General features: G+C 35.1%; 1 protein-coding gene across 5 annotated transcripts in view; it reads left to right on the plus strand.

Annotated features, from left to right (window-relative positions):
* The window catches only part of Dpy19l4 (dpy-19 like 4), a 68,727-nt gene that overhangs the window by 16,970 nt on the left and 32,810 nt on the right, over positions 1-18,947 (plus strand). For 4 of the 5 annotated variants that reach the window (XM_048782818.1, XM_015485970.2, XM_048782819.1 and 1 more), the window contains exons 4-10: positions 4,341-4,431; positions 4,734-4,855; positions 4,962-5,107; positions 11,230-11,353; positions 16,395-16,529; positions 17,736-17,867; positions 18,335-18,433. In XM_048782818.1, the coding sequence (XP_048638775.1) occupies positions 4,341-4,431; positions 4,734-4,855; positions 4,962-5,107; positions 11,230-11,353; positions 16,395-16,529; positions 17,736-17,867; positions 18,335-18,433 (849 nt within the window). The remainder of the gene's footprint in view (positions 1-4,340; positions 4,432-4,733; positions 4,856-4,961; positions 5,108-11,229; positions 11,354-16,394; positions 16,530-17,735; positions 17,868-18,334; positions 18,434-18,947) is intronic. The other variant, XM_048782820.1, reaches the window with a different exon arrangement.

Here is an 18,947-nt window from a genome sequence, read left to right on the forward strand (position 1 = left end):
CTTTTTTTTTTTTTTTTTTAACCATATGATTTATTTTTATTTTTTTTAGTCATACATGACAGCAGAATGTATTTTTTTTTAAAGAGAGAGAGAGAGAGAGAGAGAGAGAGAATTTTTTTAATATTTATTTTTTAGTTTTTGGCGGACACAACATCTTTGTTTGTATGTGGTGCTGAGGATCGAACCCGGGCCGCACGCATGCCAGGCGAGCGTGCTACTGCTTGAGCTACATCCCCAGCCCCAGAATGTATTTTGACATATAATACATACGTGGAATGTACATACATCAATCATAATGTCTATTCTATTCTGCTGCCCTTCCTATCCCCCCTACTCCTCCCCTCCCCTCCCATCATTTCTCTCTATCCAGTCTAATGTGACACACTTTTTTTTTCTTTTTCTCATTACAACATCATACATGTATTCTGTATAACAATGAGTTTCTCCTTCCATCTCCGTGCAACTCCCCTTCTCCCTCCTTTTCCCTCCCACCTCTCTTCCCTTTTTAGTGGTAGTCTTCTTCTCATGCTCTTCCTCCCTATCCCATTTTGAGTCACCCTCCTTATATCAGAGAAGATATTCAGCATTTGTTTTTTAGGGATTGGCTAACTTCACTTAGCATAATCTGCTCTAATGCCATCCATTTGCCTGCAAATGCCATGATCTTGTTATTTTTTAGTGCTGAGTAATATTCCATTGTGTATAAATGCCACATTTTTTTAATCCATTCATCTATTGAAGGGCATCTAGGTTGGTTCCACATTCTAGCTATTGTGAATTGTGCTGCTATAAACATTGATGTGGCTGTGTTCCTTTACAGGGACTTTTAATAACAATGAAATATTAAGGAGTTTAGTCAGCCTTTTAGTTGTATTGGTAGCTCACATTTTAGAAATAATTTGTGGAAGTTTCAGCATTAAACTATTGCTTTCAAAGGTCGCTTGACTTTATCGAGTTTTTAAATTTTTGAGCTCAAACTGGATTTTGTCATTGTTCTTATTTTTTTTAATATTTATTTTTAGTTGTAGTTGGACATAATACCTTTATTTTATTTATTTTTATGTGATGCTAAGGCTCGAACCCAGGGCCTTGCACATGCTAAGCAAGCACTCTCCAGCTGAGCCATAATCCAACCCCACTGTTCTTATTTTTGAGCAAGTAGTTAAGCTGACTAAATGTTTTTAAACTTTGATTTATTTTAACACCACCAAAACATTTAACTGAAAGATTACTGACTATACCTGTATTAATTTAGCTGTAACTGTAGCATATACTTTTTCCTTAAAATTGTTATATAGATAAATAATTCTTAATACTAGGTGTACAATGGAATCATCCAGGAAGCTATCAAAAAAATAACCTTCCTTTTTAGATTGTTGGGTTGGTAGGAAGGAATGGGGAGTGGCTAGTATCAGTATTTCAAAAAATATTTCTAGGCAATGCTATTGTGTAGCAGAACTGGGAACAACCAAAGGTTTAAAAATATAGCAGACACTCATCAAGAACCTTGTTTTTCAAAGTATTATGTATGGGCCAGAAGCATTAGCAGTGTCTGGGAGCTTGTTTAGAATTGCAGATTCTCAGGCCCCATATAGAATCAGAATCTACATTATTTGAAGGTCTATAGGTATTTCACATGTACAGTAAATTTAAGAACCACCAATTAAAAGTTTCATCTTTGAAATTTTGGGGAGAAATAAATCTTTCCATTCAAAAAAATCATTTCAATGAAATTTATTGAGGTTAGTAAGTTCTGTCTTAGTCCATTTGGGCTGTTATATAGTAAAGCATGATAAATTGGGACTGGACGTCCAAGGTAAGGCACTAGCAAATTCAGTGTCTGGTGAAGACCTGCTTCTTGTTTCATAGCCAACTATCTTTTTGCTGTATGTCCTTAGGTAGCAGAAGGGAGAAAAGGTGAGGAATCTCTCTTGGGCCTTTTTCATTAAGGCACTAATTTCAAATGCCCACTTCCAGATAGCATTACGCTGGGGATTAGGTTTCAACATATCAATATGGGGTATGGGGGACAGAAATATCTGGATGATAGCATGCTTTCTTGCAGTCTTTTACTATTTTTTGTGTGAGACCGGGGATCAAACCCAATGTCTTGTGTGTGCTAGGCAAGCACTCTACTGCTGAGCTATACCCCTAGCCCTCACAGTTATGCTCTAAATGGGAAATGTGTGTGGGTGGGGAGTATTCAGTGGTTAAGTAGACTTTGGAAAGACTTCCTCTTGGAGATTCATAGCATGATATATGCCCAAACTGAACAGTCTTGCAGTAAAGAAACTCATGTAACTTTGTTTGATCCAGCCTGTATTAAAACTTAACTACAGATTTTTTTTTTTTTTAAGTAGCACCAATTAACATCTTAGGAAATTCAGAATTTTGGAAAACTACTCTTACTAACTTTTTAAAATAATTGTATTAATTGATAAATAGAGATTTAGTATTTCTTATCTGAAATTCTCAGGACCAGAAGTGTTTCAGATGTTGGATTAAAAAAAAAATTTTTTTTTTTTACATATACATAATGAGTTATATATAGACTTAGGAATAGGACACAAGTCTAAAAACAGAATTTATTTATATTTCATATACATTTTATACACATAGCCTGAGTAATTTTAAACAGTATTTAGTGCGCCTCATTTTGACTGCAACTCATCACATGAGGTTAAATATGAAATATTTTACTTGGTGGCATTATGTTGGCACTCAAGGTTTCTAATTTTGAAATGTAGGATTTCAGATTTTTTGGAATCAAGATGCCTAATCTGTATTGTGCATGAAAATCAGGTTTTATTTTTAAAGATTGTAAAGTAGTTTGATTCTTCATAAAAAATGCAAGTCATTGTACATTTTGACTACTACATTCTTGATTCTCCAAAACTTAATATTAGGAATTTTAAATCTTACGTATATTTTTGAAAATTTATTTGAAAAGAACTGTTTAAATATCTGCTGCTCTTAAAAAGTACTAATTAAGAACTTTCTGTTTTGGATACATAGGGATATCAATAGTAGTAAAAAATATTAGTTTCTTGCTGAGTGCGGTGGTGCATGCAGCTCAGGAGGATTTTGACTTCAAAGCCAGCCTCAGCCTGCTGGGGTTATGAGTCAGCAGTAGAGCGCTTGCCTAGCATGGGTGAGGCCCCAGGTTTGATCCTCAGCATCACATAAAAATAAATAAATTAATTAAAGATATTGTATCCAACTACAACTAAAAAAAAAAAATATGTATTAAAAAAAAAAAAGCCAGCCTCACCAACTGCGAGGCGCGCTAAGCAACTCAGTGAGACCCTGACTCTAAATAAAATACAGAATAGGGCTGGGGATGTGGCTCAGTGGTTGAGTGCCCTGAGTTCAATCCCAGAAGCCCCGCAAAAAAGAGAGAGAGAAAATATCAGTTTCTTCTTAAACTTATCTTTTTTTAAAAAATATTCATTCATTTTTTTATGCAGTGCTGAGGATTAAACCCAGTGCCTCACACATGCTAGGCAACCACTCTACCACTGAGCTACAACCTGAGCCTCTTAAATTTATCTTTTTATTATAGACCTCTGATACTTCAATTATCATTTGTTTTTACCGGCCTTATTATTCTTGCTATTTTTTTTTAAGTTGTTTTTTTTTTTTTTTTAAGAGAGAGACAGAGAGAGAGAAATTTTTAATATTTTTTTTTTTTTTTTAGTTTTTGGCGGACACAACACCTTTGTCTGTATGCGGTGCTGAGGATCGAACCTGGGCCGCACGCATGCCAGGCAAGCGCCCGACCGCTTGAGCCACATCCCCAGCCCTATTCTTGCTATTTTTAGGGCATTCTTTTGGTTTTCCTTCTAAAGTTTCCTTACGTATAAAACAGATATTGACTTATGAGTTGTAATCCATTTGAAACCTCAGGTATTTCATTAAAATGACCCAAAGTTATTGAATAGTTTTAACTTCCTTATAATATGACCACTAGTGCTTAAAAAAATTCAAAGATGTTTTTTATTATTTTATTTTAATTTCTTTATTTTTGAGTATCAGGGATTAAACTCAGGGGCACTTGACCACTGAGCCACATCCCAGCCCTATTTTGTATTTTATTTAGAGACAGGGTCTTACTGAGTTTCTTAGTGCCTTGCTTTTGCTGAGGCTGGCTTTGAACTCACAATTCTCCTGCCTCGACCTCCCAAGACGCTGAGATTATAGGCGTGTGCTACTGCACAGGCCAAAGATGTTTTTTAATAAAAGAGTAAACAAATATCATGTTCATTTAGAAAGTGAGAAGGGAAGAAGACAGCTTAAACTTCAGATACTATTATTTAAATACTCATTTCATTTTATTTTAGGAGCTTGAACGGGAAATCACATTTCAGGGTGACAGTGCTATTTATTACTCCTACTATAAAGATATGTTAAAGGCACCTTCATTTGAAAGAGGTATGAATTTGTAATAACAATATTTTTCTTATACAGATCATTGTTCTTCAATACTGGAATCTCAGAGTATGGGGATTTGTCTCAGAATATAGACATTTCTCCTTATTGTACTTAATTTTTAAAAATTGGAAAAATAAAGCATTGAGCATTACATTTTCAAATCTTTCTTTATAACATTAAATATTTGATGACTAATTAAAGATATGTTTATTTGACTGTTGTAAAATTAAAAAAAATTTTCTGGAGAAAAATATATCTTTGGATTTTTACAAACAGATAAACAATAACAAAACTGTTTTTAGGTGTTTACGAACTGACACATAATAACAAAACTGTATCTCTGAAGACTATAAATGCAGTACAGCAAATGTCTCTATATCCAGAACTTATTGCCAGCGTTTTATATCAAGCAACTGGTAGCAATGTATGTATTTTTGTTTTGATCTTAATATCTATTTTCTCACATATTTACAAATCTTCAAATTATTTAATGTCGTACTATTATCACTCCCTTTGTTGTTTCCATTTAGGAGATGATTGAGCCAGTTTATTTCTATATTGGCATTGTTTTTGGATTGCAAGGAATATATGTTACTGCATTATTTGTTACAAGTTGGCTTATGAGTGGAACGTGGCTAGCAGGAATGCTTACTGTTGCATGGTTTATTATTAATAGGTAAGAAAGGTATTTTTAATTAATATTTATAATTTTTTGTGACAATAGTAGAGTTCTGAAAATGTTCCCTATCCCCCAGATTCCCCACCCTAATTCCCAAGTCTATGAATATGCTGAAGAATCATTCTTGTGATTGTATTATGACTTAGCTTACCACCTTAAAAGTGGAAAATTACCCTGTGGACCTTAAAAGCAGAGATCTTTCTTCATCTGGTATAGAAGGGGAAGTCAGAGAGATTCAAAGCATGAGAAAAATTTGCTGTGCGATTGCTGACTTGAAGGAGAAAATGAATTCTTTAAACAATCAGTGAACTTTTAAGAATATGGCAAGTGCTTGCCTAGCATGTGTGAGGCTCTGGATTTGATACCCAGCCTGAAAAAAGGACTATAATTCTCTGATGAGAGCTGTAGCTCTGAATGATACCTGGATTTTAGTTTAGTGCAACTCTGAGAATCCAACTATACTCTGCTGGCCTTTGTGACATAATAAATTTGTGTTGTTTTAAGTTACTACATTTGTGGTCATTTGTTACATAACAGTTGAAAAGTAATTTACCAGTTTTGTATCTCTTCTTTTATAGAAATAGAAACATTGGCATATATAGATATGTCTCTTCTCTTTCATTTAAAATTAATGGTACAGCTTCTTAGAAAGGAGGAAGGGACATCATATACATTGCTTATTAAGTTAATTACCATAGATAAGGACTCTATACAAATCGATAAAGTTTTGATAATTAAAGTATACTTTTAATTAGAAGTACACTTCTAATTAATAGAACCATCCCTTTTGTTATCCAAGGAGCCTCAGCTCTTTAGTTGGGGAGAGGGTTTCAATGAGAAGGAAGGCTCATTTGTAATAATAAAATTTTCCTAGTATTGGTCATATCATAAAATAATTTATTGTAGGATAGGCATGCTTTTTTTCCACCCATAGCACTTCTACCCCCACCCATAGTACTTAATATGATTACATTTTTAGAAATGAGATGTTTTTTCTGTTGTACATTTTCTTTTCTTTAGGCAGTTGTCAGATGATAAAATTGATGCTTTTAACTTTTAAGTTATTGAAATTCAACACTAAGAACTGTATTTCTTACTGGACTTTGTTTATATTTAGCATCATAGGCTGACAATAATGTATTATAAAGGATTTTTTAGATCTTCCTTAGAAGTTTTCAAGTATAGCTATCCAGCTTTGTGGGTAAAGTATGTTTCTTTTTAAAAGCACAGAGATACACTATACTTTATTATTTAAAAGAGATCTATGTATGATGTGGAAAAGGGAGACCAGAAAATATAAAACAATAACTTCACATTTCTACCACCTAGAGATCACTTATCATTGTTTATAATTGAGGTGTATTCTTTTATATTCTTTTGGATTTTTTCTGTATGAATGTGTTTTTGAATTCTTGTATTTGTATCTATACATTTTTTAATCAAAATGTGATATAGGGCTGGGGCTGTAGCTCAGTGGTAGAGCGCCCACCTCACACATGTGAGGCACTGGGTTCGATACTCAGCACCAGATAAAAATAAATAAAGAGATTGTGTCCATCTACAACTAAAAAAAAAAAAAAAAAAATTAAAAATGTGATATGTTACACATACTGTTTCATGTGCTAATTTTATTCAAGTATTTACCTTTTTTACTTTTACTTTTATTTATTTATTTATCTATCTATCTATCTATCTATTTATTTATTTATAATGGTGCTAAGGATTGAACCCAAGACCTCATACATGCTAGGCAAGTGCTCTATCACTGAGCTATACCTGCAGCTCACTTTTTATCTTATCTAATACTCAGTCCTTATTATAGTTTACCTGTTTGACTTCAAAATGTCCTATATAATGTGTTCATCTAAACCAGTAATTGATCCAGGACTACATATTACATCATTGATATATCCCTTAATTCTCTTTTATCTACTTTAGTTTTTTTTTTTTTTTAATGGGTAAGAGATCAAGTCAACTATTCTGTAGAATGTCCTACTTTCTGAATTTCTCTTGTTGGATCATTTAGTGTCATTTAGCACCCAACCACTGAGCCACATCCCAAGCCCTATTATGTATTTTATTTAGAGACAGGGTCTCACTGAGTTACTTATTAGCACCTTGCTTTTGCTGAGGCTGGCTTTGAACTCTTGATCCTCCTGCTTCAGCCTCCCAAGCCACTGGAATTACAGGCATACTCTGAAAATTTGAGTGGCTTTGATGAGTTCAAAGTAGTTGAGCCAGGCATGGTGGCACAGGCCTGTAATACCAGTGAATCAGGAAGCCAAGGTGGAAGGATCACAAGTTTGAGGCCTTCCTTAGCAACTTAGTGAGAACCTGTCTCACAATAAAATAAAAAGGTCTGAGGATGTGGCTCAGTGGTAAAGTGCCCCTGGGTTCAATCCCCAGTACCTAGCAAACAAAAAAAGGTGGGGGGAATAAACAGTTCAGGTTAGAATATATTATATTGTAGATTATTTTTCATGTTAACATTAAAAGTTATATGATATATAGTTCATCCCTCTTGAATATGAGGCTAGAAAATAAACTGTGGTATTTATGACAATAAATGAAATGTTCTTTTAGCTACTAACCGTTTACCTAAGGGTTGTGACATGAGTTGATAATCTTTGCCTAATGTAGTAGTTTTATTAGGGTTTATAAAATTACATTTTTCTGTTTTTTGGCTACATTATTCACTCTTCAAAAGTGTAATTTTTCTTCATAAGCAGAACTCATTGGTTACTTTTAACATAAATAATTATTGATTCATTTGAGAAATGTCTGTTTAATTCATTTGCCCATTTATTATTTGAGTTATTTGATTTTTGTTTTGGTGTAAAGCTTTTTGAGTTCTTTATATATTCTAGATATTAATCATCAGAGTAGCTAACAAACATTTCCATAGATTTTCTTTTCACATTTCTAATTGTTTTCCTTTGCTGTGCGGAAGCTTTTTAATCGGATGCCATCCCATTTATTAACTCTTAGCATTATTTCCTGAGCTTTAGGGATGAATAGTTAAAGAAAATATGGTATATATACACAATAGAGTTTTATTCAGCCATAAAAAATGAAATATGTCATTTGCAGGAAAATGGATAGAACTAGAGAGCATTATGTTAAGCAAAATAAGTCAATTTCAGAAGGCCAAGGGACTGTATTTTTTTTCCTTTTTTTGGGCTGGGGGGCGGTACCTATGGTTGAACTCATAAGCACCCAACCACTGAGCCACATCCCCAGCCCTATTTTGTATTTTATTTAGAGACAGGTTCTCACTGAGTTGCTTAGTGCCTCGATTTTGCTGAGGTTGGCTTTGAACTGGTGATCCTCCTGTCTCAGCCTCTCCAGCTGCTGGGATTACAGGCATGGGCCATCATGCTGGCTTGTATTTTCTTTCATATGCAGAAGCCTGAGAAGAAAAAGGAAAAAGGTGAGGGTGGATCTCATGTAAAACAAAGGGAGATCAGTAGAGGAAAGGGATCAAGGGGAGGGACTGGAGAAGTGCTGGGGACTGATACTGGCCAAATTATATTCTCATAATGTGTGCATGTATAAATATGTAACAACAAATACCATCATTAAGTACGACTATAATGCACCAATCAAAAACATGGGAAAGGGGCTGCGGTTGTGGCTCAAGCAGTAGCGCTTGATTGATCCTCAGCACCACATAAAAATAAAATAAAGAGGGAGAGAATCATTTTATTTTTATTTATTTATTTTTTATTCTTTATTCTAATTTGTTATATATGACAGCAGAATGCATTACAATTCATATTACACATATAGAGCACAATTTTTAATGTCTCTGGCTGTATACAAAGTATATTCAAACGATTTGTGTCTTCATACATGTACTTAGGGTAATGATGTCCGTCTCATTCCACCATCTTTTTTATCCCCATGTCCCTTCCCTTTCCCTCCCACCCCTTTGTTTTATCTAGAGTTTGTCTAATCCTTCCGTGCTCCTGCTCCCAACCCCACTATGAATCAGCCTCCTGTATCAGAGAAAACATTTGGCACCTGTTTTCGGGGGATTGGCTAACTTCACTTGGCATTATATAATCCAACTTCATCCATTTACCTGTAAATGCCATGGTTTTATTCTCTTTTATTGCTGAGTAATATTCCATTGTGGATATATACCACATTTTCTTTATCCATTCATCTACGTTGGTTCCACAGTTTAGCTATTGTGACTTGTGCTGCTATAAACATTGATGTGGCTGTGTCCTGTAGTATGCTGTTTTTAAGACCTTTGGTATAGACTGAGGAGTGGGATAGCTGGGTCAAATGGTGGTTCTATTCTCAGTTTTCCAAGGATTCTTCATACTGCTTTCCATATCGGCCACACCAATTTGCAGTGTCACCAGCAATGTATGAGTGTGCCTTTTTTCCCATATCCTCACCAACACTTATTGTTGTTTGTATTTTTAATAGTTGCCATTCTAACTGGAGTGAGGTGAAATCTTTTTTTTGTGTGTGTGTGTGTGTGTGTGTGTGTGTGTGAGAGAAATCTTAAGAGTAGTTTTAATTTTCATTTATCTAATTGCTAGAGATGATGATCATTTTTTCATATATTTGTTGATTGATTGTATATCCCTTGGCCCATTTATTGATTGGGTTATTTGTTTTTTTTAGTGTTTAGCTTTTTGAGTTCTTTATATACCCTAGAGATTAGTGCTTTATCTGATGTGCAAAGGGTAAAAATTTGCCATCTCTTTTACTTAGTAATGCACCAATTCTCGTAAATTAACAAAAAAACAAGCAAAAAAAACTTTGTTTTTGTGTGATAAATAGCCATTAAGTTGTAAGAGAGCCAAATTTGGTGATTTTTGGAAAGGAAGTCCCATTGTGGTGTGATGATATACGAAGGATACAAAAAGCTCTTAATAAAAATTGACAGGACGAACTTAGGAGGAACTTACAAAGACATTTCTATATCTTTGATTCTGGAATTTTTTTTTTTTTTTTTGGTATTAGGGATTGAACTCAGGGGTACTCAACAACTAAGCCACATCCCCAGCCCTATTTTGTGTTTTATTTAGAGACAGGGTCTCACTGAGTTACTTAATGCCTAGTTTTTGCTGAGGCTGACTTTGAACTTGTGATCCTCCTGCCTCAGCCTTTATAGAACACAATTTTTCACTTGTGGCTCAGAGCTGCTGGAATTACAGGTGTGTGCCATCGCACCCCACGTCTCTGGAAATTTTAAAAAGTCTTTAGATGTTGAGAACTGCAGACAAGTCAAGATGGCGCCTGGCACTTTGCCAGAAGGAGTGGTTTGAGAAGTAAGCCAGCGAGCCATTAAGATGATGGAGATTCCTTAATGACTGACTGCTGTATCTAATGATGTTAAAGAAGTTAAGCTATGTATAATTATTAAGATGATGAGGATTCCTTAATGACTGATTGCTGTAACTGGATGATGCTAAATTGAAACAAGCTGTGTATTCAGTTAGGTCTAAATACCTCTGATATCTCGCAATAAAACGGCTCCTGCTGTATCAACCTTCACAAGTTGCTTGTCACCCCCCGGTTATTTTGCCCAGCCAGACTTCAGCATTTAGATATATATATATAAAAACTACTATGAAGTTAATTTCAGGTAGCCTGTTAATGGAAAACATTATTGAACTAGGTATCAAATGGTATGCATTATAATCCCATTTATGCCACCTACTAGCATACGATTAAGTCACATCATATCTCTGAGGTTCATATTCCTTTGTAAAGGCAAGTAAGAACTTTGGAGCTGCCAGGCCACCGATTATGTAATGCAGATTGTGCTCTAGAGAAGGACAGCCATCTGGTTAATAGAAGGGAAGGGAGGAGCAGATCAGTGTGCTTTAGCTTGGGGTAATATCCACCCAGAAAAGGCATGCCGTTTGCACATTTTCACCAAGGCCCATCGGTTCACCAAGTAGAACACAGAAGCATTCTTCCTCTTGGTTGGGGAGTGGGGGTGGGGAAATCGTTAATTTGCCCCAAAATGCTACATAGGTAACCTCACAGTATTGTTGTTGAGAACAATGAGATATGTGTGAAAGTGCTTTGAAAAGTATAGTTTTACACATATACAATGTCTTATTTTGCTGTTCATTTGTGGTTTATTTTAGGGTAGATACAACAAGAATTGAATACTCCATTCCTTTAAGAGAAAACTGGGCACTACCATATTTCGCCTGTCAAGTTGCTGCACTTACAGGCTATTTAAAATGCAACTTAAATTCTTATGCAGAGGTAAGACACAAATCTGATCCATCATAGTTAATTCTGATGTATTACAAATGTGGTACATAATTTTTAAGTTAGTCATAATTAAGTTATATTAAGTTAGGCCCAGATACTACATAATAAAGGATATAACTAGGTAGTTTTTGTATAATGTTGTTCTGTAATTGACTGACAGCAAATTATTTTTAGGAAAACAAAGATGTTATATTTTTTAATGTAGTTATTAGACAAATACATGAGGAATATCTTATTTTGAAAATCAGCCCATCTCACTGGTATTTTACTACTTCTCTTGGAACTTTACAGATATATAATTTAATTGAATATTATTAATATTTAAAGAAATATTAATGAAGATATGAAGAGTGACCACAGATTACAGCTGTGTAAACTTTGCTGATAGCACTGCATATTCTGTTTACGCACATGTTTTCTGTGACTGAGATGTAGGTAGAGTAGCGAAAGTTTCAGGCGAGCTGGGGTTGTGGCTCAGAGGTAGAGCACTCGCCTAGCATGTGCGAGGCCCTGGGTTCAATCCTCAGCACCACATAAAAATAAATAAATAAAATAAAGGTATTGTGTCCAACTATAACTAAAAAAAAAAAAAAGAAAGAAAGAAAAGAAAGTTTCAGGCAATTGTCCCAGATAGTTTAGATTCTTACTTGGTTGTTGCCACAAACCTTTTTGCAATTGAATGAAACTTACAGACCCTGTCTCAGAAAAAAGATTTTAAATGCATAAAATAAAATGAATGTGATTACAAAGGCAACTAGTAGAGACTGACTAAAATGTAGGGATCCTTTGTTCTGTTGATCTTGAGTTAAGAATTCCTGGCTATGAAAGGAGACGAGAGGGACTAAGAAAAGGTCTCTATTAAGAGGCCTTTGTCTCAGACACAGGATGTACTACTGGTTCCTTTTTGAAATCTCTGAACAAATACTGTTCTTTCCTTTCAGTGGTGACAAGTGTCCTGAGCTTAGCAAATTTTATTATTTAATTTCTATAACTAGTTTTCTTTGTATGTAAAGTAACATGAACATATTGCAGATATGTAATTTTCCTTTTTTTTTTAATAAGGAGCCTTTGAACAAGAATATTTTGTATAGAAGTTACAGAGTCTATAATTGAGTATTTTTCTGTTAGATTATGAGTTATCTCCTAAGGAAGAATAGTTCTTCAGTTTTTGAATAAGACAGTTTAGCACAGCAAAATGCCTATGCTCCTTTTACTACCTTTTTAGGTAACTTCTGTTGCCTAAAAAAGGTTTAATTATTTTAAAAGGAGTTTTTCCTAAACTATATTATTTTTCAGAGTATCCTTTTTCATTGCCATATTATTGTGCTATGCATTGTCCTAATTTGTTTCCTTTTTGAGGTGTGAGGGGCACTATGGATTAAACTCAAGGGTGCGAAACCACTGAGCTACATCCCCAGCCCTTAGTTTATTTATTTACATTTGAGGCAAGATCTCATCAAGTTGCTTAGGGTCTTCCTGAGTTGCTGAGGCTGGTCTTGAGCTTGCAGTCCTCCTGCCTCAGGAGAAGCTGCTAGAATTACAGGCATGTGCCACTGTATCTGACCATTTGTTCTATTTTATTAACACAAAGTATAAATTGAGAGTTTTCAGATAGAGGTAGGAAGATCTCTACTCTCTCCTGCCAGTTTCTTCCATCTTCTAGCACAGTAATCTTCCCTCACATGTGGCTTCTAAATCTACCTGGAAAAGGACCTTCTGTGTTTAAAAGAATCCAGGATCAGTTTATAGTTTTATTTTTTGTTTTTCTTTTTTAATTTAACCACAATTCATTTTCGCGATTTGAAAGTAATCCATAGTATCTCCAACTCCCCACTCTCTTTTTCTCTCTTAATGTTAAAATAATGGGGCAGGAGGGCAGAATTGTATTTATAACTTATATAACTAGCCAGTAACTCATCTGGTCCAGAAGAGTATACAATAAGAGCAACATATCAATATGTAAGTGTTAAAAGGATAAGAATAAGGGTTGTGGATATAGCTCAGTGGTAGAATATGTGCCTAGCATGCAAGAGACCCCGGGCTTAATCTCCAGCACTGCAAAAAAAAAAAAAAAAAAGGAACAGAAGAGTAAGAATATCAAGGCATCTATAAAAAATACAGTGCGGGGGTGGGGGGGGGCTTAACTAAGGTATATTCTTAACTCTTTCAGTTTAACAACCCGGTTTTTCAAGAAACAAAACTGCCTAATATTTCAATTATGTTCATTCTACATCCCTTCCCTCTCTGTATTTTTAGCTTAAATAAGCTTAAGATTCACAAGAAATTACAAAAATAGTATGGAGAATTTTCATGTACTCCTCACTCATCTTCCCTCAATAATAATAACACAATACATTCTCAAAACCAGGATTTGACAGTGATACAGTACTATTAATTCAGGTACAGACCTTTGGATTTCAACAGGTTTTGCATGTGCTCCCTTTCGGGTGAAGGGTGCATAGTTGTATGAATTTTTATCACATATGTAGATTTGAGAAACCATCATTAAAAATCAAGGTACGGAGTTTTCCCATTATCCTCAAGAGACTCCTTCATATTACTTCTTTATAGTCACATGTTCTCACTCTAATATTGTCAATCACTGATCTGCTATCAGCATAATTTTGTCACTTTGAAAGTTTAGAAAAATGGAATCAAGAAGTATGTAACCCTTTGAGATTGGATTGTTTTTCATTATGCTTTGCTCCATCTGAGTTACATGTGTCAGTACTTATTATTGTCATTGCTCAGTAGCATTCCAATCACTTGAACTTTTAAAATCAAATATCTTGTGCTTTTCCTCCCATTCTTGAGTCTAGATCCTGTAATCCCAGTTGTTGCATGAGGTTATACAAGCTCAGATCTTTAGTGCAGTTATCTGGTTGATTACTGAAATCTATTTAATGTGTCACTTATATCACATATATATGTGTGTGTGTGTGTGTGTGTGTGTGTGTATATACACACACATACATATTATGTACACTTACATCATATATGTGTGCATGTATACATACACATACATATGTGCGTGTGTGTGTGTTTTCACACTCCAGGCACAGTAAGGAATACTTTTAAGAAATTGAGCAAGGGGTGAACAAGACTGTACAGAGAACTTTGAAACTATTCAGGGAAAGGAAAAACTTAGCTAAGTGTCCAAATGTGTTTGACAATATTTCTATGTGCATGGCTTATTTTTGCTGCATATTATTTGAGAATAGATTCTTAGCATCAATATTTTTGTTTATTGTGTTGTAGCTTTTCCCCAGAATCCCCAAAGTAATTTCCATATGGCCAGTAGGTTAATTGGGCTGGATCAAGATTTTATCCTTTATTGATTTCTGAAACTGGTTTCTCTGGGGTTGATGGTTTAAAGGCCTGGTTATTATAGTCCTGGTGATTCCACTTTAAAAACTTTCCAAAAGACAGTGGTATAACTTTCCTATGTATATGTATGAATACACCATGGTAACTCTCAGCCTTGTGTACATGACAAGACTAGGATCCTAATTAGAGTAAGGTATATTCTATGTTGTATAAATATATCAAAATAGATTTTACTGTCATGTATAACTAAAAATAATAAAGCAAAGTTTTCCAGGATACTTTTCCTATAGATAGCTGTGGTGATAGGAAGAACAGAAGCTTATGTGTTTTATCAATGTGGAGCCTTTCTGAACTTTGTAGTTGGAATTATTTGATCAGCAGATGGAATTTTGCCATCACTTACATTTTGATCTCTGGTCTTAATTCACCCTCTCCCCCTGGTACTGGGGACTGAACCCAGGGCCTTGTGAATGCTAGGTAAAGCATTCTACCACTAAGCTACATCCCCAGTCTTCTCTGGTCTTAATTTTTTTCAGGATACTGGAAGTTTGTTTTATCTGCTGATGACTGGGGTATTTCTTACTCCAAAATTTGTCATTGGGTATAGTCAGCTGAGTATGAAAAATTTAGTTTTAATGAACACAGTTCTTAGCCTTCTTAATTGACTTTATTGTCCTGTTCCTTTGATGTTCTTATCAGAATAAGATCATTTGACACTCCAGCCAGTGGAGAAATTGAGGGGGTGCGGAGCAGATTCATAGAGGAAGGAAAGACTGTTGTTTGAAATATGCTACATAACAATGGATTTGTCAAAGACTTGGTTACTCACTAAGGGATCATTTGGGAGATGGCATTGGAAGGATACAATTGATTTTATCCAGGAATATTTCAAGCAAGGGAAATGAAATTCCTGTTTAGTATTTGGTAGAAGAAAACAGCTGAGTTTATATGTTTTATAGTCCAAGCATTGGAAAAGATAAGACCATACTTTTGTTAAAAGGAAATGAAAAGAGTAAAAATCAGGGCTTAGTTTAGGCTGACACATAGATTCTTTAAATGATAGTTTTTAGGAAAATATGAATCTCCAAGGAAATAAAAATATTATTTTCAGAGCGAAAAGAGTTACTTCCACATTTAACAAAAGCTCACCATTCAAGTCTAATAAAAGCCACCATTTTCTTATATTTATTGCTTTACCTCTTTGGGGATAAAGGATATTTGTACTGATTTTTCTTCTTTTATTTTTTTCTCTTTGTCATACTGAGATTTTTTCCACGTGATGTTGCCAGGCGTGGTGGCACATGCCTGTAATCCCAGCGGCTGGAGGCTGAGACAGGAGGATCATGAGTTCAAAGCCAGCCTCAGCAACAGCAAGGCACTAAGCAACTCAGTGAGACCCTGTCTCTAAATAAAATACAAAATAGGGCTGGGGATATGGCTCAGTGGTGGAGTGCCCATGAGTTCAGTCCCTAATACCAAAAAAAATCAATGGGATGTTGAAGGACAAATGGTTGATTTCTCTAGAGAGTGCCTTATTATTATTGTAAGGATTTAGTGAGAATTATGTGATTTAAAAATAGTTTGAAGAATTCATATGGCTTAAAGTTGACCCAGTAACAGAAATGTAATTTTGAGGTAACAAACTCATGGGGTTTTATAATAATAAAGCTACTGATACATAGTTTCTTTCTTTTTTTTTTCCTAGAGGTTTTGCTACTTGTTGATGAGTGCTTCAACTTACACCTTTATGATGATGTGGGAGTATAGCCATTATCTCTTGTTTCTTCAAGCAATATCTCTGTTTCTGCTAGATATCTTTTCAGTGGACCAAAGTGACAAGGTATGATGACATTTTGAAACGATGAATTTAAACCCAGAGAATACATTTTTTTGCAGTGTTGTGTCTTAACACCTTTCTTTTGTTTATTCATCCCATACACTCAGCTGGTTCAGAATCCTGATGAGTATCAAGATTTAAGTTATTTAAACAGAGGGAATTTAACATGATTTGTTAAACAAGTTGGAGATAACATTCAGTGGCAGAGGGTGTGCCAGGCAAGGCCCTCAGTTCACTACCCAGCTCCAGAAAAAAAACCCATACACCCCCCCCAAAAAAAAAACCCCAAAAACAGTTATTAAACAAGTTTAAAGTCATTTATTTATTAATTGATTGATTGAAATGGTAATAAGAGGTAATAAGTATCATGAAGGTAGTCACTACAGGAAGTAGCTACCACCATTAGTGCTAAAGGAGTGAAGTGAAGAATATGGAGTTATTAAAGTGCAAAAAATTAAAGGAGGGACTCCAGGGAACTGAAACTCAGGATTCTGAGGAGGACTACTGCTTAGCTTTGGTGGTGTCTCTGGGCTCAAATAAAGGGCCTTTGTTGTTGGAGTTTAGGTCTCTGAAGATAGAGGTTTGGCCAGCAGGTCCTGGGTCTCTAAATCTGGAGGATGTGATGAAGTTGGTTTTTCAAGTGTTGGAACAACTTCATCTGCACTCAGAGCTTCAATAGGAAGGAATAGATGTTGGGATAAAGAAGTATTACATAAATGTGGCTCAGGGGAATCCTAAGACAATAGGAAGCAAGAGGGAAGAGCAGGCTACTCTTTCCTTGTCCAGCCTTGCACTTTGCTTCTAGCGTTTTCTATTGATGAAGGGGAACCAACTGGAAAAGAAGAAATGTAGATGTAGCATAAATGTAGATAAAAATAGTTTTCTGCAATGGCATATTCCATGGCCCTATATTTTCACACACTTGGTTAGGGTAAACAAAATGAAGAACCTTAAAGAAGGTTCTTCTAGTCTGATTTCAATATTTAGGATTTTGAAGTTTCTTACCTTGTTTCTGGAGAGTTCTAAGAAGAAAGTGACAAGGGTATTATAAGCCAAAACATTAAAAATACAAATTAAACATTTCATAACACTCTTAATTTGTAGTATAGAATTTATGGTACAAATGCAGTCAGATCTATCCTAAACAAAACTAATAAAAAGAAATACAATAAAATTTACTTAATTCTCATTTTATTTTTGTTCCAACAGGTTCATGAAGTGTATAAAATCTATATATTTTCTCTCTTTCTGGGATATTTACTGCAGTTTGAGAATCCAGCTTTATTGGTATCTCCTTTATTAAGTTTAGTAGCAGCCTTAATGCTTACTAAGTGCCTTCAGGTAATTAACATTGCCTTTCTATCATTCTTATTAAAATTTTTTTCAGTGGTACTAGGGATTGACTCCAAGGGTTCTTTACCATTGAGCTACATCCCAAGCCCTTTTTTATTTTTATTTTTTATTTTTGGTACTGAGCATTAAACCCATAGGCACTTAAATACATCCCTACTCTTTTTATTTTTTATTTGAGACAGGGTCTTGCTCAGTTGTTCTGAAACTTTCTAAGTTGCTGAGGCTGGTTTTGAATTTGGATACTCCTGCCTCAGCCTCCTGAGCCACTGGGATTATAGGCATGTGCCATTTATTTATTATTTTGAGGTGGGTATTTCTGAGTTTCTGAGGCTAGTCTCAAACTTGTGATCCCCCTGCCTCAGCCTCCCCAGTGACTGGAATTAACAGGCATGTACCACCATACCTGGCAGTTTCTAAATTACTAAGTCGTTTTTCATATTATTTTTTCCCCATAGCTGAATGTGAAGAAAGGAACTTTTATAGCTAAAATAATGAAAGTGATTAATTTTTACTTGGTGTGCACTCTGACAGTGACATTGAATATTATAATGAAGGTAAGTAACTCTGTCTTATTTTCATGTAGTAGAGTTGAAAAATGAAATATATTAATAAATTTTAATGAAAATAATAAGATAGCAAAGTAATAGAGTTTATATAGTATAATTTTCAATTATTTATTTGATATGGAGTCTTGCCGTGTTGCCCTTGCTGAACTCAAATTCCTGTGCTCAAGTAATCTTTCCATCTTGCCTCCCAAGTAGCTAGGATTACAGGTATGCACCATCACACCTAGTTATCAGCACAATTTTGAGTCGAACAATGATTATCACTAGCACATTGGGTGAGAAAATAGGATTCTTTTCTTTTCTCCATATACTTTAAACAAAGGAAGGAAGGAAGGAAGGGAGAGAAGGAGGGAGGGAAGGAGGGAGGGAGGGANATCAAAAACATGGGAAAGGGGCTGCGGTTGTGGCTCAAGCAGTAGCGCTTGATTGATCCTCAGCACCACATAAAAATAAAATAAAGAGGGAGAGAAGGAGGGAGGGAAGGAGGGAGGGAGGGAGGGAG

The sequence above is a fragment of the Marmota marmota genome, unplaced genomic scaffold (assembly GCF_001458135.2).
Source record: "Marmota marmota marmota unplaced genomic scaffold, marMar, whole genome shotgun sequence".
Classification (NCBI taxonomy): domain Eukaryota; kingdom Metazoa; phylum Chordata; class Mammalia; order Rodentia; family Sciuridae; genus Marmota; species Marmota marmota.